Source organism: Sus scrofa, chromosome 5, assembly GCF_000003025.6.
Source record: "Sus scrofa isolate TJ Tabasco breed Duroc chromosome 5, Sscrofa11.1, whole genome shotgun sequence".
NCBI classification, from domain to species: domain Eukaryota; kingdom Metazoa; phylum Chordata; class Mammalia; order Artiodactyla; family Suidae; genus Sus; species Sus scrofa.
In genome coordinates, this window is record NC_010447.5 from 64,003,446 (window position 1) to 64,027,104 (window position 23,659).

At 50.5% G+C, this 23,659-nt stretch overlaps 1 protein-coding gene across 1 annotated transcript; it reads left to right on the forward strand.

The window, feature by feature from the left end:
- Positions 23-22,353, forward strand: ZNF384 (zinc finger protein 384). Its single transcript, XM_021092415.1, is given in 12 exon segments — positions 23-241; positions 1,110-1,169; positions 9,353-9,423; positions 9,719-9,956; positions 10,187-10,234; positions 10,441-10,662; positions 10,665-10,776; positions 15,764-15,988; positions 16,675-16,857; positions 18,321-18,399; positions 20,044-20,202; positions 20,744-22,353. Coding segments are annotated over 10 exon segments (1,704 nt in total). The 5' UTR covers positions 23-241; positions 1,110-1,169; positions 9,353-9,357; the 3' UTR covers positions 21,116-22,353.

Below are 23,659 nucleotides of genomic sequence, written 5' to 3' on the forward strand. Positions count from 1 at the left end.
GGGAGGGCGGGAGGGGGCCACCCACTGCCTCGCGCCCCCGCCCTGCGGGTGTCTCGCGCGCGTTCCGTGCGTGTGAGTGTGTGGGTCTGTCTCGCGCCTAAAGTGCGTGCCCGCGCGCTCGCCTCGCGCTCTCCCCCCTCCCCTCGCCCCCTCCGGGTCCTCCCACCATACTCGGCTCCCTCCTTTCCCAGCAAACGCCGCCCCTCCCGCGCTCTGGCGCCGCCGCAGCCGTCGCCGCCGGGTGAGTCTCGCGCCGCTGCAGCCGGCGCGCGCCGAGCTCTCTGCTCCTCCCCCTCCCCTTTTCCTTGGGGGGCGGAGAAGGGGGGTCCTCGATGGGACTGTACGTGTGTCCGTCCCGGAACCGGAAGTGGTTGTGGAGGAGCGGGCGATGGGGAGGAATGGGGGGGCTTAGGGGGCGGGTGTCTGTCTGGTGGGTGGCAGAGTTCAGCTCCCTGGAGGGGAAGGAGAGGCGTCCCAAAGAAGGGTATTTGAGGAAAGGGTGGAGGGCGACATCAGGAGAAGGCGCCCAAGGGCTGTCTCAGGGCAGCGAAGGTGTTTGGGGATCAGCCGGGGTCTCCAATAGCTAGACCACTGTGCAGGCTGAGGGAGGTACTTCTTGGCGTAGGGCCTTGGGTAGGCAGGGGCGAAGTCCTCGCAGAAGTGGGGGGGAGGCCAGAGGAAGCGGCTGGGCCTAAACTGGCACTGTGCCTGACACAAGGGCTTGTGCATCCCCCTTAGTCCTCAGCTTTGCTTTCTGAGCCAATCCTCAGGAGGCAGGGACCCTTCTCTTCTTCCAACTCTCTGTTCTCTCACCCCCGACTACCTGCGGCCCTGGGAAACCAAGAAGAACCAGTGTCTGAGCCCAAGTGGAACCCTCACACTGGTGATAGAGTTCATCTTAGTTGATGGGAATTGAACTTCTTTGCCTTGTATCCACATAGGGGTGGCACTACACTCCTGTTATTATATCCTTGCATCTTTGGATTGTTGGTTGGGGGTCGGCCTGCCTTCCAGACTGAGTGCTGACAGTCAAAGAATTCCTGAGGTTCTCCAGTTCTCCGGTGGCTGCACCCTTACCGGCCCCTGTAACCCAGACAATTTGTTTACAGAAAGTTCAGGAGCCCTGGAAAGGAGAAGGAATAAGACGACAGGAGGAAGAGAGAGAGAGGGTAAGACAATTGGGGGTTAATGGCTTTTTCGGTACGGGGGGAGAAGGGATCATAAAGGGACGTTTTGGGGACAATGTGACAGAATCCTTCACATAATAGCAATTGTAATCTTGGTGTTTGCTGTGGGAGAAGCCTCTCATTATCTCTTGAGGATACCCAGGAAATTTTGTGCAAAAAGTTGGCACTGTACCCCATCACCTTCCATTGCCACCAGTCCTCATCAAGATTGAATTGTGAAATGCTTGCATGAAATCACTAAGCAGTGTTGCACTGTGCCCAAAAGAGAAATTCATTCTGCTTTAGGGACACATGGGCCCTAGTTGCTAGTATAGTCCTTTTGGCATAGCTTATGAAATTGCTTTCCTCTGTTAGGAACAAGCAGAGCTGACTTTAGAGTGGAGTTTGCATCCTTAATATTGCAGCACAGTGTTTGGAGTGGACCTCTGGAGTGAATAGAATCTGTAACGTGGGGTTATTTGAACTTAATGAGACAGGGTGAAGTTTTGGGGAAAAAAACTTGTATGTGGGTAGTTTGAGGTAAAATGGATAAAACTGTATGGAGTGGACTTCAGAGGTAGGTTCAAAAAGCAAGGCTTGATGGTAGTTGAGTTTTAGGGTGCCTGAAAACGATGATATATATCAAGCTCAAAGAATTTGAGTTCAGAGCTTAAGAGTCCTAGATGTGGAGTTCCTTTCATGGCTCAGCAGAAATGAATCTGACTAGTATCCATGAGGACGCTGGTTCAATCTCTGGCTTTGCTCACTGGGTTCAGGATCTGGCGTTGCTGTGAGCTGTGGTGTAGGTCCCAGACACAGAATCTGGCATTGCTGTGGCTGTGGTATAGGCCAGCAGCTGCAGCTCCAATTCAACCCCTAGCCTGGGAACCTCCATATGTGGCGGGTGTACCCCGAAAAAGACCAAAAAAAAGAAAAAGTCTTAGGTGTGTCTTCTGAGAACCAGTTCCAGGCTGGTTTATAAAATTTATTCCCCATGGGTTTCTGAGCCAAATTGGTGATTAAAAATGCTAGGTACATATTCCCTCTTCTCCAGCCTTCCCCCCACCCCATATTGCCCAGATCTCAGTTACAATGGAATGGGCAGGTCAAAGGGAATCAGCGTGCTGTTCTTCCTGCAGGATGCAGGATACAGTGGTCTAGTGGTGCCCAGGGTAGAAGGTGCTGGCCCAGATTGCCAGCTTTGTGGGGATTTGGTCTAGTGCTGTGAGTCTGGGTATTGGTGTGATGGGCTTTCCCAGTAGAATTGGGATAAACCTATTCTCAGTTAGTTTGTACTTGGAAGAGTTCACAGTCGAAAGGCCCCAAATCCTTTTGGGATGGCCCTTCTTGAATGCCCTTAGGACCTGAGAAAAAAATGGTCCTCTGTGTTTCTTCACTCCAAGTCCTTAGCTAATATTGCAAGGTTGTACATTTTGGAAGCTTTTCTCAATAAAGTGTCTGAGCCCCACAAGTCAAGTTCTTTCTGTAGTTGAAATTGAGTTGATTGTTCTTTGCATCTCCCTTTCTTGTTAGTGCTTCTAGTTGGTGATTACGAAGCTGGAGGCTATAGAGCTGATACTTTGGGGTGGTTCCTTTGTAATTATGTGGTCTTTATGTAATTTCCACTGATGGTCACTAATGATCGTCCTCATCACAGGCAGGTATTTCTCTAACTCTCTTCCTTCCAGGAATACTTTGAGCATTTTACTCTTTATTGTGTTGTCCCGATCTCCCCACTGTATGCCTTGTGAATTTGTTTTAAGGGGTTTATACTCCTTCATTCTCTGCATAAATAGAAACTTAATGGAGTAGTCAATTATTCAGAGTCATCCACTGATGAAGGGCCTAGAACTAGATTCCAGACATCTTGATTCCTTGGTCCATCTTCTACCTATGAAATTTGATGACCATTTCATGATTTTCTAAAGGTTGGTTGTATGAGAGAAGGCTGTTTTCTTGAGAAAAGAAAACCCTGTTTTATTTGAAAAAAATAAAATCATTTAAAAAAATGGAGTAAGTGCCAGGAACGAGGTGGTGGTCTTCACCATGTCTTTCAAAACCACATGCTGGAGGCAGGGACAGCTCTGTCCCTGGATGGTGGTAGCGCTGTGGGAGGACAGACAGAGGGACAAAGCTCTGATGGAAGAGTTCAAGTCCTCCTCTGTGTTTGATGGATATCACTTAATATTGTCTTTTTTCTTCACTTCCTCGGTCTTCCAAGATTTCTTCCTTTCTTTTTTTTTTTTTTTTTGTCTTTTTGCCATTTCTTGGGCCACTCCCGCGGCATATGGAGGTTCCCAGGCTAGGGGTAGAATCAGAGCTGTAGCTGCCAGCCTATGCCAGAGCCACAGCAACGCGGGATCGAGCCGCGTCTGCAACCTACACCACAGCTCACGGCAATGCTGGATCATTAACCCACTGAGCAAGGGCAGGGACCGAACCCGCAACCTCATGGTTCCTAGTCGGATTCGTTAACCACTGCACCACGACGGGAACTCCCAAGATTTCTTTTGAGATTGGAAAAGCAGTATGAAGGTCCTTGAACCTCTTAAAAGAAAGTACCATCCAACTTAATTACAGTAAATCTCCTTCCTTTTCTTTTCTTTTTTTCTTTCTGTTTTGGCCACCTCACACTGGATCCTTAACCCACTGTGCCCAGGCCAGGGGTCAAACCAGCGTCCCAGTGCTCCCAAGGTGCCGTTGATCCCGTTGTGCCACAGTGGGAGCTCCTAAATCTCCTTTCTTATTAATGGAACAGTGGAGGCATCATGCAGTCGTAAAGTTGAAATTAGAGCCCAGATGTTCAGTCTGCCATCATCTTTCTGCCTGCTGTGTTTTTCCTTCTGTTCTGCATTTTGGAGCTGAAATAGAAGCTTTCGTTTTCCTTCCCAGACTAGGGTAAACCAGTTTTTTTTACTTTTTTTTTTGGTTTTTAGGGCCATTCTCATGGCATGTGGAAGTTCCCAGGCTAGGAGTTGAATCGGAGCTACAGCTGCCGGCCTACGCCACAGCCACAGCCACACAGGATCCGAACCATGTCTGCGACCTACACCACAGCTCATGGCAACACCGGATCCTTAACTCACTAAGTGAGGCTAGGGATTGAACCCGCAACCTCATGGTTCCTAGTCGGATTTGTTTCCACTGTGCCACAGTGGGAACTCCTCATTTTTTGATTTTTCAGTATATTCGCAGAATCATCAAAACTGGTGCCCTGTGTAGAGATTAGGTTTCCCTCAGAACTGTCTTTAATTTTTGGGTTTTCAGAATGTCGTGTACCTGCTTGAATGTCAGAATGGTTTGGTGGCAGCTCCTCTGTGAGAGACAGAGTTGAGCGGAGAAGTGGTAAGGGACAGTTAGCAGGTTTTTGAGGGCTCTGGCACCCAGGCACCCTGTGACACAACCCCAGGGGCACCGTTTACATCATATTCTGGCAGCAGCCTTCCTTCTTGGCCTCTGATTGATCTCAGGTCAGGGATACAGAGATATAAGTCATGCTCATCAGAACAATGTGGAGCCTTTCTCAAAGGTCCTCCTGTAGGCGATTATTGTTGCTTCTAGTTGGGCGAGCAGTGCTCCCCGTGAACCCCCCTTTGGGGCTGACATGTTTATCAGAAGCCCACAGGCATGTTTATCATTTAGTCCTAGGAGCAGTTTTGTGTTCTCATCTTCAGCTTTGTTCTTTTAAGAACCAAAGCAGAGTGAGAGACTGAGTATCTGGGGAAGAGGAGGGGCCTTTTATTCCATTTACCCACTCCACACAGTCTGGCTTTTTAACTCAGACTCCTTCATTCTAAAACCAGTTATCTTGGGAGTTTCCACTGTGGCATAGTGGTTTAAGGATCGGGCTTGTCTTTGTGGCATTGCTGGTTTGATTCCCAGCCCAGTGCAGTGGGTTAAGGGTACAGCGTTGCCACAGCTGTGGCTCAGACTTGCATACTGGCCAAGGAATGTCCATATGCTGTGGGTGCAGCCGAAAAAGAAAAAATAAAATCTGTTATCTTGGTGGCAAACGGCTTCACTGGATGTGGACAGAGAATATCATCTTTCATTGAAAACTCTACTCTTTTTTTTTTTGCCATTTCTTGGGCCGCTCCCGCGGCATATGGAGGTTCGCAGGCTAGGGGTCCAATCGGAGCTGTAGCTGCCAGCCTACACCAGAGCCACAGCAACGCGGGATCCCAGCTGCGACTGCAACCTACACCACAGCTCACAGCAACGCCGGATCCCCAACCCACTAAGCGAGGCCAGGGATCGAACCCGCAACCTCATGGTTGGAAAACTCTACTTAAAAAAAAAAAAGTTTGTTGAGGAGTTCCTGTTGTGGCTCAGCAGTAACGAACCCAACTAGTATCCATGAGGATTCGGGTTCAGTCCTTGGCCTTGCTCATTTGGTTAAGGATATGGCATTGCCATGAGCTGTGGTGTAGGTCACAGACACAGCTCAGATCCCACGGTGCTGTGGCTGTGGTGTAGACCAGCAGCGGTGGTTCCAATTCAACCCCTAGCCTAGGAGCTTCCATATTCCATGGGTGTGGCCCTAAAAAGTAAAAAGTAAAATAAAATAAAAAATGTTTGTTGAGAACTCCCTGCAAAGTGTGTAATCCATTCTTGGAAATATTTCAAACTTTGATTTGTGAATCAAGCCACAGTGTCAGAGAGTCCATACTTGAGTTAGTCTCTTGTAGGACTCCTTTCCTAGATTGCTCTTTGGTACTGGGTTCAGATCTCTGCTCTGCTATTTACTGTTTGCCTTCGGTTTCCTCATTTGAAAAATTTCTCAATTTCTTCAATTTCCTCATTTGAAAAACAGGGATTGCAACTAGAACTGTTGTGGGATTAAATGGTGTGATGGTTGGCGTTCCCGCTGTGGTGCAGTGGGTTAATGATCCGGTTTGTCTCTGTGGAGGTGCCGGTTCGATCCCCGGCCTGGCACATCAGCTTAAGGAATCTGGTGTGGCTGCAGCTGTAGTTGCAACTCCAGCTTGGATTCTGTCCCTGGCCTGAGAACTTCCCTGTGTGGGTGTGGCCAAAAAACGAAAAAAAAAAAAAAAAAATGGTACGATGGTTGTAAGGTGCTGAGACAGACCAGTACCTTGAACACAGTAGACATCAATGGTGACGGGGGTGATGTTGTCCATCATGTCACATGGTGCCCTTTATTAGAACCTACAGGCCACGTTGCACTCAGGAACTGCTGCACCTGAGCCCCTGGTGCCACACTCTGAGTGTGTGTAGTCTTTTGGGGAGGGGTCTTGCTCACAGGAATCCTTTGACACTTTCAGGCTCTCAATTCATCCCTCCTAAAATTTCACATCTGTAGTGTTTACTTCCTTGACTCTTCAGGGGATAATTTTAATTAGACCCTCCTTTCTTTTACTCTCCAGCCTAATTCTCTGCTCCGCCTCCACCATAGTCCCCCTCTTGTCTGTTCCATTGCTCTCAGCTAGAGGTTTAGATGGATGGGGGCTGTGGGTTAACCTTCGAGCCCCTGGCATTGCTTTTAAGATTTGTGTGGGAATAACCATCTTGGCTCAGCAGTAACAAACATGGCTAGTATCCATAAGGACACTGGTTCTATCCCTGGCCTCGCTCATTGTTGAGGATCCCGAATGGCTGTGGTGTAGGCCAGCAGCTATAGCTCTGATTCGACCCCTAACCTGGGAACGTCCATATGCTACAGATGCAGCCCTAAAAAGATTAAAAAAAAAAAAAAATTGGGGAGTTCCCATCGTGGCTCAGTGGTGAACGAATTCGAGTAGGAACCATGAGGTGTAGACCAGCAGCGGTGGTTCCAATTCAACCCCTAGCGTAGGGGTTGAACCCATGAGGTTGCGGGTTCAATCCCTGGCCTTACTTAGTGGGTTAAGAATCCGGCGTTGCCGTGAGCTGTGGTGTAGGTCGCAGATGCGGCTCAGATCCCACGTTGCTGTGGCTCTGGCATAGGCCAGCGGTTACAGCTCTGATGGGAATCTCCTCCATATGCCACGGGAGCAGCCCAAGAAATGACAAAAAGACCAAAAAAAAAAAAAAAAAATTGTATGTGTAGTTTCCTGTCACTCACTTTATCAAGTATGGAATTGCTTACAGAGTAATGATTCTTGTATTAGAGTCTGGGGGAAGTTCAGGAAGTGGCCCCTGCCTCCTGAAAATCATAGCAAGATTGGATCTCATTGTTTCTTGATGTCCATTGGCTACAGAAGGCCTGGGGCCTTCAAAAAGCTGGTTAGAAGGGAAACGCTTAGCACCTGCATTAGAGAGTGTCTGGTTTTAGGATGTTTTCTAACTCGGGAAGCAGAATCTGCTTGTGATGGATCCTCAAGCCACTTGTAAACAAGTCGACCCTCACACTTGTTTGTGCGAAGCTCTTGTAACCACAGATTTGGTGCATTCCTCTCCTCGCCTTTGCTACTTTTTGGGAAGAAATAGCCTGAAATTTATAGGCTGCTTTCCTTTATAGGTTTTACGAAAATGAAGACTGCTATTCAGTAGAGCAAAAGATGTGATGAGAATTCTGGAGAAAGATCAAGAACAGGGCTACATTTAGAGTGAGGTCCTTTTGCTTCACTTCCTTTGGTGAAAAACTTTCCTGGTTTCCTTAGTCGCAACTTGAAACCTGGTTTCTGTACCCAGTCTACTCTCCAGCTCTTAGTATCTCCTGTGTCCCCCTCCAGCGTGTCCTCAGAGGGACCTTGGCTGTCAGTCACAGCTTCCTGTGAGTTCTCCTTCTGCATCTCGAGCTTGGTTGCCCTTGGCCCGGAGTGGCAGTGCGGTGTTAACACTAATTCCCGCTCTTCCTTGCTTCTCCATCCCAGCAGTCTCCTCCCATGTCACCTGCCTTCTGCCAGCCTGGATCTCTCCTGGTCCGGGCTTTTGGGAAGCTTCTCTTAACCGATATCCTGTAATTTTTTTGTTTTTGTTTTGTCTTTTTGCCATTTCTTGGGCTGCTCCCGCGGCATATGGAGGTTCCCAGGCTAGGGGTCTAATCGGAGCTGTAGCTGCCAGCCTATGCCAGAGCCACAGCAACGCGGGATCTGAGCCGCATCTGCAACGTACACCACAGCTCACGGCAACACTGGATCGTTAACCCACTGAGCAAGGGCAGGGATCGAACCCTCAACCTCATGGTTCCTAGTCGGATTCGTTAACCACTGCCCCACGACGGGAACTCCAACAACCTGTAATTAAGCCTTGCTAGGAGAAGGATCGGAGTGTGAAAATGAGCGGTGGCATGCCTGGAGTCCAGACCCATCTGTGACTTGCAACTTGATTCTGAGGGTTTGCTTTTCTTCCTGCTTAGTCCTCCCTCCCAAAGTTTTAAGCTTATGTGTCATCACATACAGAGAAGAACCTTCTGAATTCTTAGAGGCCTAGTGTTTGAGAACTGCAAAGCCGGGATCTGGTGATGTGTGTGTGTTCTGGCCCCCCATTGTCTCTGTTCTAAAACCCTTTAGGTGGCTGCTGCTACTGCTAATGCTAGAACCCTTTTGAAAACTGATAACTGCTAGATTCTCACTGCTCTGTCCAGTGCACGTCGTACCTAGTAAAGCATCGTGGATATTCTTGGGCCTTGGTGGGATCCGTGGGGGTGTGGTCCCCGAAGAGCATCTGGTTCTCCGAAAAAACCTTGATTCTGCTTCCCACCAGTTTCATTCTTTAACTCTCTTGGACAGTTTGTGTTCTGGCCTGGAACCGTTTCACACTACGTGGAACTCTAGATGTGTCGATTGGTACTCTTGAAGTTTTTTTATTTCAAGGAAGGTGGGTTTGGGGGATGAAGGGAGAGGAACAATGATAGGTACCTGGCTGTTTTCAAGCCAATCATTGATTTGCCTTGTGGGATTGTGGGCCCATGCCTTCCTCTCTCATGATTTTGATTTCTCTTTGTCAGCAAAAGAAAGTAATATCAATTCTATTTCTGTGGTACAGGAAACATCGTGTGGGTAAATGCGGTGTGTATAGGTTCTTTCACCAGCATCCCGACTGGGGTAGCCTCTGTTGGGTGGAGATACGGTGCCAAGCGGCTCTGCCCAGAGGGACTGATATGCTAGCTCCCAGGGCCTGCCTACCAGTTCCCAGGCATGTGGGTGTGATGCCAGAGAAGAGGCCAGGAGCTCCCTGTCTCCATTGCCGAGGCTGCTCTGGCTTATTCCTGAGTGTCATGTGGTCTGTCTTTCCTTCTTTAGGTAGAATGGAAGAATCTCACTTCAATTCTAACCCGTACTTCTGGCCTTCTATCCCCACAGTCTCAGGACAGGTAGGTGGTGTTTGGGTCTTGGCTCCTGCTCCGTGGTGTACTTTTGTCATCTCCGAGTAGCAAGTTCTGTTACTGTGGACACTGGAAGCAAGATGACTCCTGATCTGTTTCTCCAGGCCCCCCATCGCTGAGAGTAGCTAGGGTTTCCTTTTGGCCTCTCTCTGGAAGCGCAGAGACAGTAACTGCCCGCCTTTTGCTCTCCCCCGAGGACGAGGATGGCCGGCGCGGGGTGCTGAGGGAGCAGACAGCCCCCGACCCTCCCTCAGAGGCCGCGTCCCCCTCCGTTTTCTTGCAGATCGAGAACACGATGTTCATCAACAAGATGAAGGATCAGCTGTTGCCGGAGAAGGGCTGTGGGCTGGCTCCACCCCACTACCCCACCTTGCTGACAGTGCCTGCCTCGGTGTCCCTGCCCTCGGGCATCAGTATGGACACCGAGTCCAAGTCAGACCAGCTGACCCCACATAGCCAGGCGTCCGTTACCCAGAATATCACGGTGGTCCCCGTGCCGTCCACAGGACTGATGACCGCTGGTGAGCACCTCTGCTCTTCTCCAATCTGAGGTGTTGATCTTCCACGATCAGTACCCCAGGCTGGAGGGCGCCACGGACATGGGGAGTGGGATGTGTGTTTGATTACTCAGATGTGTACTAAGTGCCTACTGTGTGCCCAGCAATGCGCTAGGCATTGTGGGGGTACAAAGAAGTAGAAGATGCGGTCCCTGCCTTTGAGGAGGTGACATTCTTTCCTTCTCTGAATCAAGGAGTCTCCTGTTCTCAGAGGTGGAGAAGAGAAGGGAGTCAATCAAGGGGTAAATCTCACTGTTACCGGGGGTGGCGTGGGGACAGGGGTTAGGAGACCATTGTTATGTACAGGGTTTGGGGTTTCCTATATACTCTGGGTCGGGGTGGGGGGCGGTGGTGAGGGGTTAACTAGACAATGATCTGGGGGGAGTTAAATAGGATTAGGATCAGGACTGGACCGCGTGACACCATCTCCTTTTTCTCCCCATCCTAGGTCCTGGTTTGGTAATCACGTCCCCCTCAGGCTCCCTTGTGACCACAGCCTCGTCAGCTCAGACCTTCCCCATTTCGGCTCCCATGATTGTCTCAGCTCTTCCCCCGGGCTCGCAAGCCCTACAGGTGGTCCCCGACCTCTCTAAGAAGGTAGCATCGACCCTAACCGAGGAAGGTGGCGGCGGCGGCGGTGGCGGAGGTGGCACTGTGGCCACTAAGCCCCCCGGGGCCGAAAGAAGAAGCGGATGCTGGAATCGGGGCTGCCTGAGATGAACGACCCTTACGTGCTCTCCCCCGAGGATGATGACGACCATCAGAAAGACGGCAAGACCTACAGGTAGGAGTCAGCGCACGGCAGGAAGGGGTGCGCCTTTGAGCGTCCCTGCCCCCTCGGGCTCTGCGCCCCAGCAGCTTCCACCGCAGATCCACATGCATGTCAGTTGTCCATGGAGGGGTAGGAAGGAGACGCTTCTGGCCCTTTTCTGGTGCCTCTTCCCCACGAGGCAGACCCGTTTCACCCTCTCCTTTTTGGGGGTCATCAGCACGGACCTATCTTGGGTGACATATTGGAATTTCTTTCTTGTAATGAAGCTCTAGACTGGGTTTGAGACTCTTGTCTCCAGCTCCTTTTTGCTTTCTACATTTTCCATTCCTATTTCTCCAAGAAACCTCTCTGGTAAGCCCCTAACCCCGACCTGTGTGCCATCCACCGGTTCTTGGGCCGTATTTGAGCATCGAGCCTGCCTGACCCTGCATGGTTGGGGTGACGGGAGGGGTCCTTGTAAAAAGGTGGAATGAAGAGAATACCCGCCCTTCCGCCCTGTGGAATATATGCTTGTGAGATGGCTGTTTGCTGACTTTCTCATTCATGGAAGTTCTTTCGATCCTCCACTTCCTTTAAGTTGCCCATTGCCGAAAAGCATTATATGCACATCTGCATGTGGTTCTATACGAAAGTCATCACGTATCTAAATGCCCTGCCCTTTGAAAGCTGGAAACCTTTTAATCTCCTTGAGAACCCTCAAGGGCCCTAGTGGGTTTGGGGAGTTTGGTCCCAGTGTACAGAGTGGAATAACCACTGCCACAGCTTTGACGCAGACAGGGGCAGATGTGCATGGCTGGGAGACTGGGTCTGTCCTTAGTGTACCGAGATGGGCAATGTTGTTCCCATTTTAGGAGCGAAGGGAACTGCGGCACAGGAAATGGACAGAGCCTTGGGCTCATGGATTCAGTTCCCGGCTCCACCACGAACTTGCTGTGTGACCCTGGGCAAGTCCTTTTCCCCTCTCTGGGCCTCAGTTTCCTCATCTGTAAAATGGGGAGAATTCTGTTTATGCCTCCCAGTCATCGGGAGTATATGTAAGATAAGATTGGAAATGTTGTGAGCTTCAAAAGAGAGAAGAGATGGTCGTCATTTAGCATTTATTTTTACATGTTGTACACGTCTACCATGGAGAGGACAGGGTGTGTAAATCCCTCTCTGTCAGTGAAAATGAGGGGAGTGTTGCTGTGCAGAAAGTATTGAGTTCCAGAATTCCAGCTCATGATCTGAAAGTTCACTGCAGCTTTGTTATTATAGGTGTACGCCACTTTATACAATAAAAGGGTTCCTGACAAATGTTTACATCATGTCATGTTATAAAGGTACCTGACAAGTTTGCTTCGTTTAAAGGCATTGTTTTATAACATCGTTTCATAAAATGAAATCCCCTTTTAAATTTAGTCTGTAAAATTTAAATTTTTATGTGTTGCTTCAAGTGAGGTCATTGTGACGTGGAGATGCACCTGTACAAAATCGGTTGCTGTGGGGCTAGTGGGCGGGTTGCCTGCCCCTCTGCGTGGCCCTTCACAGGGATCACAGTCCTCTGATTCTGCCAAGATTTCTCTGTTTCTGGACCCCCAGTAAGGCTGTTTCGGGACTTTCCAAACTGTGCATGTGGAAGGAAATGTGACTATACAGCCGGAGGGCAGCCATGAGAGATTTCCCACACCCTTAATACTTTTGGAATTCTTGACCAGCCACACCTCCAGGTGACCAAAGAGAACTCTGAATTGAAGGGGGACTAATTATGTTATAGGTTAAACAGAATTTCTTCAGGAGCTGAGAACGCTGAAGGTCCAAAGGCCTCTTTTTAATCATGAAGAATCCCTATTTCCATGCATGTGTGGGTCAACCACGTCCATTCCTGTGGTCAGAGGCATTTGACTGGTTTGGGGGGAATTGGGTTCTGTTTCTTGGGACAATACAATACTTATTTCTAGCTCTTCGTTCCCATCTAAAAATGGGAAGATCAATCATGGCCCTCATCTATCTTGTGCAAATGTTTTGAGGGAAAATTGGAATATACGGAAGTGTTTTTGAACATCTTAAGGGAAAAAAGCATTGATAATTCACAGCAGTTACTGTAACTGAGGCCACCACATCTCGTGCCTCCAAGGGGGCACCCTTGTCATGTCGGGTGTGAATGGTGTCCCCGGGAGCCATGCTCCCAGTGACAACGAACAGTGGTGTTTCTATCCCCGGCCACTGCCCACTTCCACAGCTCTCCTAAATGGGATTTCTCCCCCACCACCTGACACCTTGCTTAGACTTGTGCTTATTTGACTTCATAGAATTTCAGAGTTGGAGATACTTTAAGGGGAGTTCCCATTGTGGCTCAGCGGGTTAAGAACCCGACCTTGTCTCTGAGGATGTAGATTCGATTCCTGGCCTTGTTCACTGTGTTAAGGATTCTGCACTGCCACAAGCGGCAGTGTAGGTTGCAGCTGCAGCTGTAATTCAACCCCAGGCCCAGGAATTTCCATATGCAGCCATTTCAAAAAACAAAAAACAAAAAACTTTAATGGTCACCTAAGCCTCTCTGTAGTTTTAGTGTCTAGAGGTTTCTGGTGGATGATGGGATGGTCTGGCTTCTTCCTGAAATACTCTCCAGTGTGAAGAGTCTTAAGTTAGGTAAGAATGAATCACCGTTTGCCCTTTGGCAAATTACTGCACCCTTCTGAGTCTTTGCATTCCTTTCTGTAAAACAGGGACAGTACTTGCCAGGTTGTTGGAACAATGTGTTTAAGGGGCCTAATTCGGAGCCCGGCAATATCAGGCACAATGGCACAACTGGCACAATGACAAATGGCAACTATTACTGCCCTTATTATATTGCTGTTATTATCATCATCCTTATTATACTCACACTTTTAGACACTGCTCATTTGGTTGCCAGTCCATTGGTGAATTTAAGTTTTGCAGTAGAAAACTTCTCTAGTTGAAAACTTTGATGAAGAGGGTTATTTTCTCTTTAATAATTGATTTCAGGTTAAGGGTGCGGTTATGTGTTCAGCATTTACACGCAAACTAATGAGGTTTTGTTTGCGTTAAAATGAACCTGTCATTCCACCTGTCTGAGAAGGGGAATTATTTTGTAACTTTAGTGCAGTTCCCCTCCAAGTGACAGTGTGTCTAGTTTCTAAGGTTAGCCTTGGTGAAATCTATCGTAGTGTGAGCCCTTCCAGCACCAGTGCTGCTGGCTTTAATGCACTTTTATTATTCAAGAATGCTTGGCTCATTGTTGGCTGTCCTGGGTGTTTGCTGGCCCTTTGGAGAGGCGGCAGATACTTATCTCTTCATTTTACAGACCAGAAAATCGAGGTCTAGATTGATGAGCAAGCCTGTAACTGAACCCTGAGTAGAACCCAGGTGTCCAGACTTCCACTGGCTGTGCTCTCTGGACCCTGCTAACTATAAACAGAATGTCCCCCTCCCATACAATGGTTGGGCATCCAGACAACAACCAGGGATTGATAAACTGGTCATTGGATTTCCTTCAGAGTTATCAAGTGACAAGAGAACTAGAAATTGGCCTTAACAATTGGAATTTTGGAGTTTCTGTTGTGGCTCAGTGGTGACGAACCCAACTAGTATCCATAAGGATGCGGGTTCAATACCTGGCCTCACTTAGTGGGTTAAGGATCATGCATTGGCGTGAGCTGTGGTGTAGGTCACAGATGCAGCTCAGATCTGGCATTGCTGCGGCTGTGACATAGGCCAGCAGCTACAGCTCCAATTCGATCCCTAGCCTGGGAACTTCCATTTGTGGTGGGTGCAGCTCTAAAAAAAAAGGGGGGTGGATTTTAATGGAAGCATTAATACAGGGCCTGTACCCCAAACAGTAGTCCCTTCTCCAAGGAGCTCAGAGTTCTTTTTAGTCTGCATCTTGGTTATTCTCTAAACATTCTCCTGGGATCAGAGAGAAACAGAAATCACCCTTCACCCTCCCACGTCCTCTTAACAGAGATAAGTCAGAGAGGACCCAGAGAAGAGGGGCTTGCCCTGCTTGCCTGGCTGCCTTTAGGCTGTGGCCCTTTCTGCCAACCCACACTGTGTGCTGGTGAGTTGTTTAGGAATGATAGGTTCCGGCCCAGTCATGTCTGAATGGTTGTGGCCTACCTTGCCCACAGGCCGCCTTCTTTGATATTGTCAGGCAGTATCAGAGCAAGAGGAAGGACTGCCAGCTCAGGTGATGAGTGAAAGTACTTTCAGATGCTACTGATGACAGCAGGAAGTGCTGACATTGGCTCCACCCGCTAGGAAAGAGGACAGGTTAGAGGGAGGCTCAGCGTGTCACCAGTCTTTTTCTCCTAAATATCTGAGCATTACTACCCACTGCAGCAGTTACCTTAGCTCATTGCAGAGGTAGTTCTCACTTGATTGCTAAGGAGCTGGGGGCGGGGTGGGGGGTGGAACATCAGATGCAGGGTGGAGACCTGACCTGTATAGTTTGGGCAAGGCCCCTCCAAATAGCTCTGATACTTCTCCACCCATGCCTCTAGGAATCACTGGCCACAAGCAAATAGGGGAATGTCTGAGGGAAGACAGTTATCTGGGGGGTCTCGTCAGTTTGTCCCCATTGCCATCTCGGGAGCCTTGGGGACTGCCCGAAGGATGTGCTTTTATCCATGGGAAACTGGGGAAAGTCGTTCTTTAATAGTCTGAGATCAAGTTATCAGCAGAAGGAAAACGAAAGTTAGCCGGATACTCCTGACCCAGTGAGAGCCTGTAGTGAGGTGTTCCTGTCTTACCTGGTTGAACGCTGGTTTTGGTGCACACTGAGGGGGGGCCAGGCATTCAGCAAACACTTATTTAATGCTTGTGTTGTGCCCGGGCAATGTTAGGAGCAGAGGCTGTAAAGGTAGATAAAATGGAGCTCCTCCTCGCAGTGTCGCGGGAGTAGGAGAGATCAGAGAGGTGGGCGTCTTTGGACGTGGGTGGGGGGGGCTCAGCACCGCCCCTCAGCCGGCGGGGCCCTAACCGCTGCCCTCCCTTGGCCCAGGTGCCGGATGTGCTCCCTGACCTTCTTCTCGAAGTCGGAGATGCAGATCCACTCCAAGTCACACACCGAGACCAAGCCCCACAAGTGCCCACATTGTTCCAAGACCTTCGCCAACAGCTCCTACCTGGCCCAGCACATCCGTATCCACTCGGGGGCCAAGCCCTACAGTTGTAACTTCTGTGAGAAATCCTTCCGCCAGCTCTCTCACCTCCAGCAGCACACCCGGTAAGGCTGCTCTCGCGTTCGCCCTGCTCCCTGCCGTGAACCCTTCACAGCCCCAAGGCCAGGTGGCCAGCATCTCCTTTTCTCTCCACACGTTTTCATTTCTCGACTTTGCCTGCAGAGAGCCTCAGCTCTCTCAATTGCTGTCTGTGAAAACTGAACTCTGTACCCCTGGGGGGGGCCTGGAAATTGGGGCTTTCCGGTCCCAAAGTCTGGAATGATTTGTGCGGTCTCTCTTTGTGTCTGTGTTTGGAACTCTTCTACAGAGCAGGCCCTGCTTTTACTATATGCTTCCGTTCAGAGCCAAGGTGTGCATTCAACCTCAGGCCCATGGGGAACAGGCGGTATTGGTCTTTGTTCAGATTGCTATTTGGAAGCAGGGTGTCTGTGGTGAGTGTGTAAACCTTAGCACAAAGCAGAGGGCTGACGAGACTGAAATCCTGAAGGTTACAGGAGCCAGGGCTGCAGCTCTTCATCATCTCACTGCCATCCTAGCCACCGACTTAAGATCCGCAGCAACCTAGATGTGGGTGTCCTCTTCACTAGCCTCCCCAGGCCGGAGTGTGTTTGGGGGGGAGGGAGGCGTGGTGCTCTCATCCGTCAAGCAACATCATTTCACCCAGCGGAGAGCTGAGCCCGTGGTGTCGAACTGCTCCCTCCTCCCCCTTCCCTCCTCTCCTCTCCGGCAGGATCCACTCCAAGATGCACACGGAGACCATCAAGCCCCACAAGTGCCCGCACTGCTCCAAGACCTTCGCCAACACCTCCTACCTGGCCCAGCACCTCCGTATCCACTCGGGGGCCAAGCCCTACAACTGTTCCTACTGCCAGAAGGCCTTCCGCCAGCTCTCCCACCTCCAGCAGCACACACGGTAAGGGAGAGTGGCGGGCTCCTGCCCCGCCCCGCTGGCATGCCCTCCCCACCCCCGCCCCGGACACACACAGCAGCCCGCATGCGGGGGGCGGGGGAGAGACCCGGCCGGAGGAGAGCACAGCTGGCATCTGGGAGGAAGACCAAGCCGCACCGGAGCCAACAAGTGGATGCTCAGGGAGAGCCTTTCCGGGCAGAAGCAGCACCGAAGAGATGCAGTGACTGTGGGGCACTCCCTGACCGGCGGGAGGAGGCGACTTCCCCGGAGCAGAGACCACGTTTCCTATGCTCGTTTTCCTCCCTGGAAACACCCGTGCACGCATCTTGCAAGATTTTCTCCTTGATGCCAAAGCAGGGCCGTGTGCTTGGAGAAGACCATCCCTCTAGCCCTTGGGGCACCGATGAGGAACAGAAGACAAAATTAGACTTCGACTGGGTACCAGGCCCGTGACACCAACAGCAGCAAGCAAGGCTCCAAGGGAGGCCGGGAATAGGGAACAGAACAAGACAGATCCTCAAGGTTCGCAAAGACCCAACAAGTGAAACGAAGACGCTTATACGCCATAAGGATGCTCACTGTTTGCCCTGGGAATCTGGAGTGACTCGGAGGAGGCGAGCCTGCCATCTGGAAGAGCTGATGGATCTCAAGCGGAGCTGGAGTCCAGACTCTTGCTGGCCATCGGCCTCCTCTCCCGGCAGCTACTGGAGGAGGTGCTCCCCCTCAAAGCAGTCTGACAGCGTGCTTTGCGAAGAGGAGGAATTGGGCTTTCCTTGCGAGGAGACGTGTCCTGTGAGGTTTTCAGGATTTTGTACCCCCGGGGGTCTCGAAAAGCACCCGGCCACAGAGGTGGTTCTGAAGTCCCTGCAGAGGAGCAGGGGTCACGTACCCTCCCGTCCTAGGCTCATCTCCGCAGAGGGCCCTGTAGTGTCTGGAAAGAGGTGGCATTCGTATCAAAGTAGGCATTTCCTGCCGTGAGGGGGCTGGACTGGGAAAAGCCCCAAGGAGCTTCCACAAGTAGTGCTCTCACTGCTGCTCTTCACAGTTCCCATAACTGCTTGTCTCTGATACCAGAACTTTCGCTGGAAATGGCACTCAGGCTGAGGGGCTGGTTTCTGGCTGTGTGTTGGGGGCCGGGGGAGCAGTGCTCTGTGTTTCTTTCTCCTCACCGCTGTGTTCACCTCACCTTCTGAACCTTCCTGAGGGACGGTTGCGGTCCTCGCCGCCTTGGCCGGCCAGCCCGCAGCCCGCCCCCAGCACAGAGGAGCCCGGCTGGAGCGGAGCGGTGCCCGCAGCAGCAGCGAGCGGAGGTCGGGACTGCTGGCCTGATCCGACCGACCGACCCAGAGGAGCTGAGCTGGTGCCCCTGGGAGACCCCCCCGGGCTCCCAGAGGAGGCCTGCTGAGGTACTGTTCCCTGGGCAGCTCTGCTCACGTCCTTTCCCTCTCTTCTCTCGACCCGTGCAGAATCCACACCGGCGATAGACCGTACAAATGTGCACATCCAGGCTGCGAGAAAGCCTTCACCCAGCTCTCTAACTTGCAGGTAAGTGCTCTGCCCTCCACCCGAGGCCTTGAGTCTAAGACTTGGGGTCGCAGTGCCATGTGCCTAGGTCAGTGGTTCTCAAACTCTTTCCAGATCCTTTACACTCTTTTTTTTTTTTTTTTTTTTTTTGTCTTTTTTGACATTTCTTGGGCCGCACCCGTGGCATATGGAGGTTCCCAGGCTAGGGGTCTAATTGGAGCTACAGCTGCCGGCCTACACCAGAGCCACAGAAGCGCCAGATCTGAGCTGTGTCTGTGACCTACACCACAGCTCATGGCAATGCCGGATCGTTAACCCACTGAGCAAGGCCAGGGATCGAACCTGCAGCCTCATGGTTCATAGTCAGATTCCTTAGCCACAGAGCTGCGGCAGGAAGTCCAGACCCTTTACACTCTTAACAGTCAGTGGGGAACCCAGAGAGCTTTTGTTGATGTGGGTAATACCTAATTATGTAGACATGAAGAAACTGAAAAACTTGAAAAATATTTATTAATGTGTGTAAAAATAATAAACCCCAGAGTTACTGTGTGGCTCAACAGGTTAAGAACCTGATGTAGCGTCTGTGAGGATGTGGGTTGCATCCCTGGTCTGGCTCAGTGGGTTAAGGACCCAGCTATGCCATGTGCTGCAGTGTAGGTCACAGACAGCTCGGATCCTGTGTGGCTGTGGCGTAGGCCGACAGCTGTAGCTTCAATCCGACCCTTTGTGGGGCATGGGGTTAAGAATCTGGTGTTGCTACAGGTTGCTGCTGTGGTGCAGGTTTGATCCCTTGCCCAAGAACTTTGACATGCTGTGGGCACAGCCAAAAACAAACAAACCTCATTTGGGAGTTCTATTATGGTTCAGCGGTAGCAAACTGGACTAGTATCCATGAGGATGCGGGTTTGGTCCCTGACTTCACTCAGTGGGTTCAGGATCCAGCATTGCCATGAGCTGTGGTGTAGGTCGCAGACTCGGCTTGAATCTGGCGTTGCTGTGGCTGTGGTGTAGGCCTGTGGCTACAGCTCCGATTCAATCCCTAGCCTAGGAAGTTCCATGTGCTGCATGTACGGCCCTAAAAAGACCAAAAAGGAAAACCAAAAAATCCCATTGCATGTTAACATAAATAACATAACTCTAAATCCCCACCCCGCCCCACCCCCCAAAAAAAGTTAGAATGGCTTTGCTTTACATTCATGCAAGTTTCTTTAATGTCTGGCTGACTTTAGAAAGGTGGCAGGATTCTCATATCTGCCGCATTCAGTCTTTGTGATACCACACATCTTGCGATCTCTGTACGACCGTGAAAGAATGAGAGTGAATGGTGTCTTATTATCATCATTTTGAAAGTAGTTTTGACCCCGTGGGCCCCCTGAAAAGGTCTTGGTGTTCCCTGGCAGCTCCCATGCTTCGTTTTGAGAACTGCTGACCAGTGGAACCAGGCACGGCCACCGTTGTAACATTTGGGATCCTGGTGTGCGCTGCATGGAGTATGATGCTTCTTCCCCTGCCAGTAGCTCCTGAAGTTTTGCTTGATGCAGTTGTGTCTTCAGATGGAAAGAGAACTAGGAGGCCCGGCACCTAGCTCAGGGTTCTCTGTGAAGGTCAAGGAGCCAGGAGGTCAGAGTTCAGCACATTCATCCTGGTTTCTCCCAATTTTCTCAGTCCCACAGGCGGCAGCACAACAAAGATAAACCCTTCAAGTGCCACAACTGTCACCGGGCGTACACAGACGCAGCCTCGCTGGAGGTGCACCTGTCTACGCACACAGTGAAGCATGCCAAGGTGTACACCTGCACCATCTGCAGTCGGGCGTACACGTCGGTGAGTGCCTGGAGCCCTCCCTCCCCTGCCCCATGAGCTGCTGCACCCGTCTTTCTGAGAAGGAGCTGCTTCAGGGAGCACGCCATCCCCCTGTGCCCCGTGCTCCCGCTTGCCAGAGTCACTAAAGGAAATGGAAATAAACCCAGAGCTGAAGCGTTCAGGGTATGCCTGGTGCCTTGAGCCCATAGAGGTTGCTAAGCAGTGGTTCTGCATTTTACTTAGACAAAGGGCAGAGGGAAGTATCTTGGCCTTGTGGGAGAAGTGAGGTTTCAGTTAGATGTTTTTTGTTAGATTCCAGAAAAAGGTGTTCCATTCAGAGATCTTTGAGAGGATGACAGCTTCCCCAGTGCCAGCTGAATACCCACGGTGACTCTAAAGGTCCCTTCTCTTGTCCACCTGAGAGTAAGCGCTCAAGTGTCTCCAGAATACCTGTGCAGAAGTGAGGTTCTGTTCAGAGCAGAGTAAGAGTCCAGGGCCCTGGTTATAGGCACCTCTTCCTTTCTCTTTCTTCCCTCAACCACTCCTTTTCTGTCTCCCTTAGGAAACGTACCTGATGAAACACATGCGCAAACACAACCCTCCTGATCTCCAGCAGCAGGTGCAGGCAGCGGCAGCGGCGGCAGCCGTGGCCCAGGCCCAGGCCCAGGCCCAAGCTCAAGCCCAAGCCCAAGCTCAAGCCCAGGCCCAGGCCCAGGCCTCCCAGGCATCGCAGCAGCCGCAGCAGCAGCAGCCATCACACTTCCAGTCCCCTGGGGCAGCCCCCCAGGGTGGGGGTGGCGGGGACAGCAACCCCAACCCTCCACCCCAGTGTTCCTTTGACCTGACCCCCTATAAGACGGCAGAGCATCATAAGGACATCTGCCTCACTGTCACCACCAGCACCATCCAGGTGGAGCACCTGGCCAGCTCGTAGAGACCTGTGCTGCCGTCCCCTGGGAAGAGGGGAAGAAGTTCTGGTCCCTTCTTTCTCCAGCTCCTCTTGGTGGGAAAAGTCCTCTTCTTCCTTGACAGGCCACGGCTCCATCTTCTTGGGTCTCAGGCCCAGCCTTCCTTCCCAGGATACTCTCCTTATTCTCAACTCCTCTTCAACAGGAACGTCAGCCCTCCTGATCGGCAGAGGAGTACTGAGCTGGTGGCGTAATCCAGCAGCCTCCCTGCCTAAGCATAGCTTTTAAAATTGGGGGTTGGTGCTCAGGGGAGGGGTTTGCTATGACCTCATAGAGACTTTTCCAGAGTGGGCACTTACTCTCTCCTCACCCTCATAATCCTCCAAGCTCGGGCTGATAGAGGACTAGAGGCTGGCCCTCCTGGACGTCAGAGAGGAGGGAGCCCTAAATGCAGCCAGCTTCCTGTTCTAGTCTTGCCTGCGAAAGAACAGAGGTTTCTCACATAACCCTATCCCTGGGAGCCGTTTTCCCCTCATGGTCTCACTTCACTTCCTACCTAGTGCTGGAAGGAGATCTGGAGGGGGGGGTCGGACCCCCTTTATTTGTAAAGGGGCAAGGGCTGAGATGTGGTCCCCAAGGGGCCAGAGATCCCCAAAGTGGTCGAGGGTGGCTTAGAAGTGTGAGTTATGGGTCTCCTTGGAGCTTCTCCCCTTCTCTGCCAGCCGGGGCTCAGTGCTCAGTCTCCCTGTCCCCCAACCTAAGCAGCTGTGGGAGCTGTGAGTTCTTTATAAAACCCCACAAGGAGGGGGCTGCAGAGAAGGGAGAGTGAAGGGCAAATGCAAGGACTGGACTTAGCTCCCTAGGTGCCACGGTCAGTTGCTGGACATGGATTTATATATAAATATATATATATATAAATATATATATACCCACTCATCACGGCCATCTTTGTTGTAACCATTTCTGTGTTTATAAATGCATTATCTCTGAGAATTTTCATATTTGATGTTTTGTTTATTTTTGTCCCTTTTTTTTCCCTCCACCCTGTCTTCTGGCCAACAGCATTTTTATTTCCTTTTGTCTTTTTTTTTTTTTTTTTTTTTTTTAAATCATGGCAGATTTCAGAGAAAAGAGAAAATGAAAAAAAAAATCAGGATACCAGTTGTTATAAAGGAATTTAAAATGAAGAAAAAAAGAAAATCTTATGTACAAAACCAAGGGGTGTTTTTAGAACCTTGTGTAGAAATAAATTCGTGTAAAAGGATCAGAGGCAGTGGAGCTACTGATGTGAGTGAGCATGGGAAACAGCTGTTTGGGGAGAGAGTCAAGGCTGGTACTGAGGATATGCAGTAAGAGTGTGTGAATGTGCAGAACGAATGCTGTGTGTTGGGGCTGCGTGCATATCCCCAGCCATGGAGGGGTACAGCTTCCATATTTCTGCAGTGAAAGCTTGGTTTATGAAGGTTTCTACACACACATCCTGTCGTGAGGACTGTGTTGGCCTAATAATGTGAGAACAGGGTCTCAGGCACGTGTCACTGTCAAGACGGCCACAAAACTCCGTATCAAAGAAATGGAAGCACAGCCTCCTGGAAGGAACTGCACTCCTGCCAGAGCATCCCTGGGCTCAGTGCTGCTTCCACTTGGCACATCCTGTGGCACCTAAATCCAGAGGTTTCCAGTGGTGGAGGTCATAACCTGGATTGAAGGACACCGCACAGTTGTAGTGCTGAGGAATAGAGTGTGGTCGGGAACCTGGACTTCAGCCCTGATCTCCCAGCAACCAGTGTTGGCCGAGATGCTTCTGCAGCTGTTAAATGAAGGGATTGGGCTAGATCACCTCCAAGATTCCTTTTTGAGAATTAAAAATCTTTAAGCACTGAGAAAGTTGTGGCAAAGTTCCCGCATCTGACAACGTGGCTATCCTCTGTGGGACTGCCGGGCCTCTGCTCATTACCTGGCTGCATGCGGGTAGGCAATGAAATAATACCTCTTAATTTAGGGCCTGGGCTCTTGTGTGGGCGTCCAAGATGGTCCCACTCTGTGGTGTGACACTAATGAATGTATCACAAGTGACCAAACATGCAGTGTTAGCTTCCTGAATATTTACTGCTTTTAACCCTTGTTCTCACCAACAGTCAAATTGGCACTGATAGCCCTAACTTCATCGCAGGTATTACAAACAATCTCCTCTTTTTAAGGTTACACTCACACTCAGAGTAACAACCAATGAGGTAGGTAGTGTGAGGTAGTCATTTTATAGAGATGCGCACAGATTAAATTACCCAAGGGCCTGCTGCTTGCACTTAAGAGAGAAATCTTGTAGATTTCATTGCTGTTATCTTACCACCTGGTCAGCAGTAAGTCTGGGATTTCACCTTGCCTCTTTTTTATATATTTGATCTAAATGATGAGGCTGAAAGTGTTTGACAACCTGCCACTTCACATTGCTAATTATCAAGAAGGTGTGAATTGGGAGCGACAGCGATCTCCAAAGCACTGTCTTACTAACACTCCGGTTCCGGTTCCCAAGTGTGGTGCCAGCCTGTCATGCACTTGGTGGCTTTTCA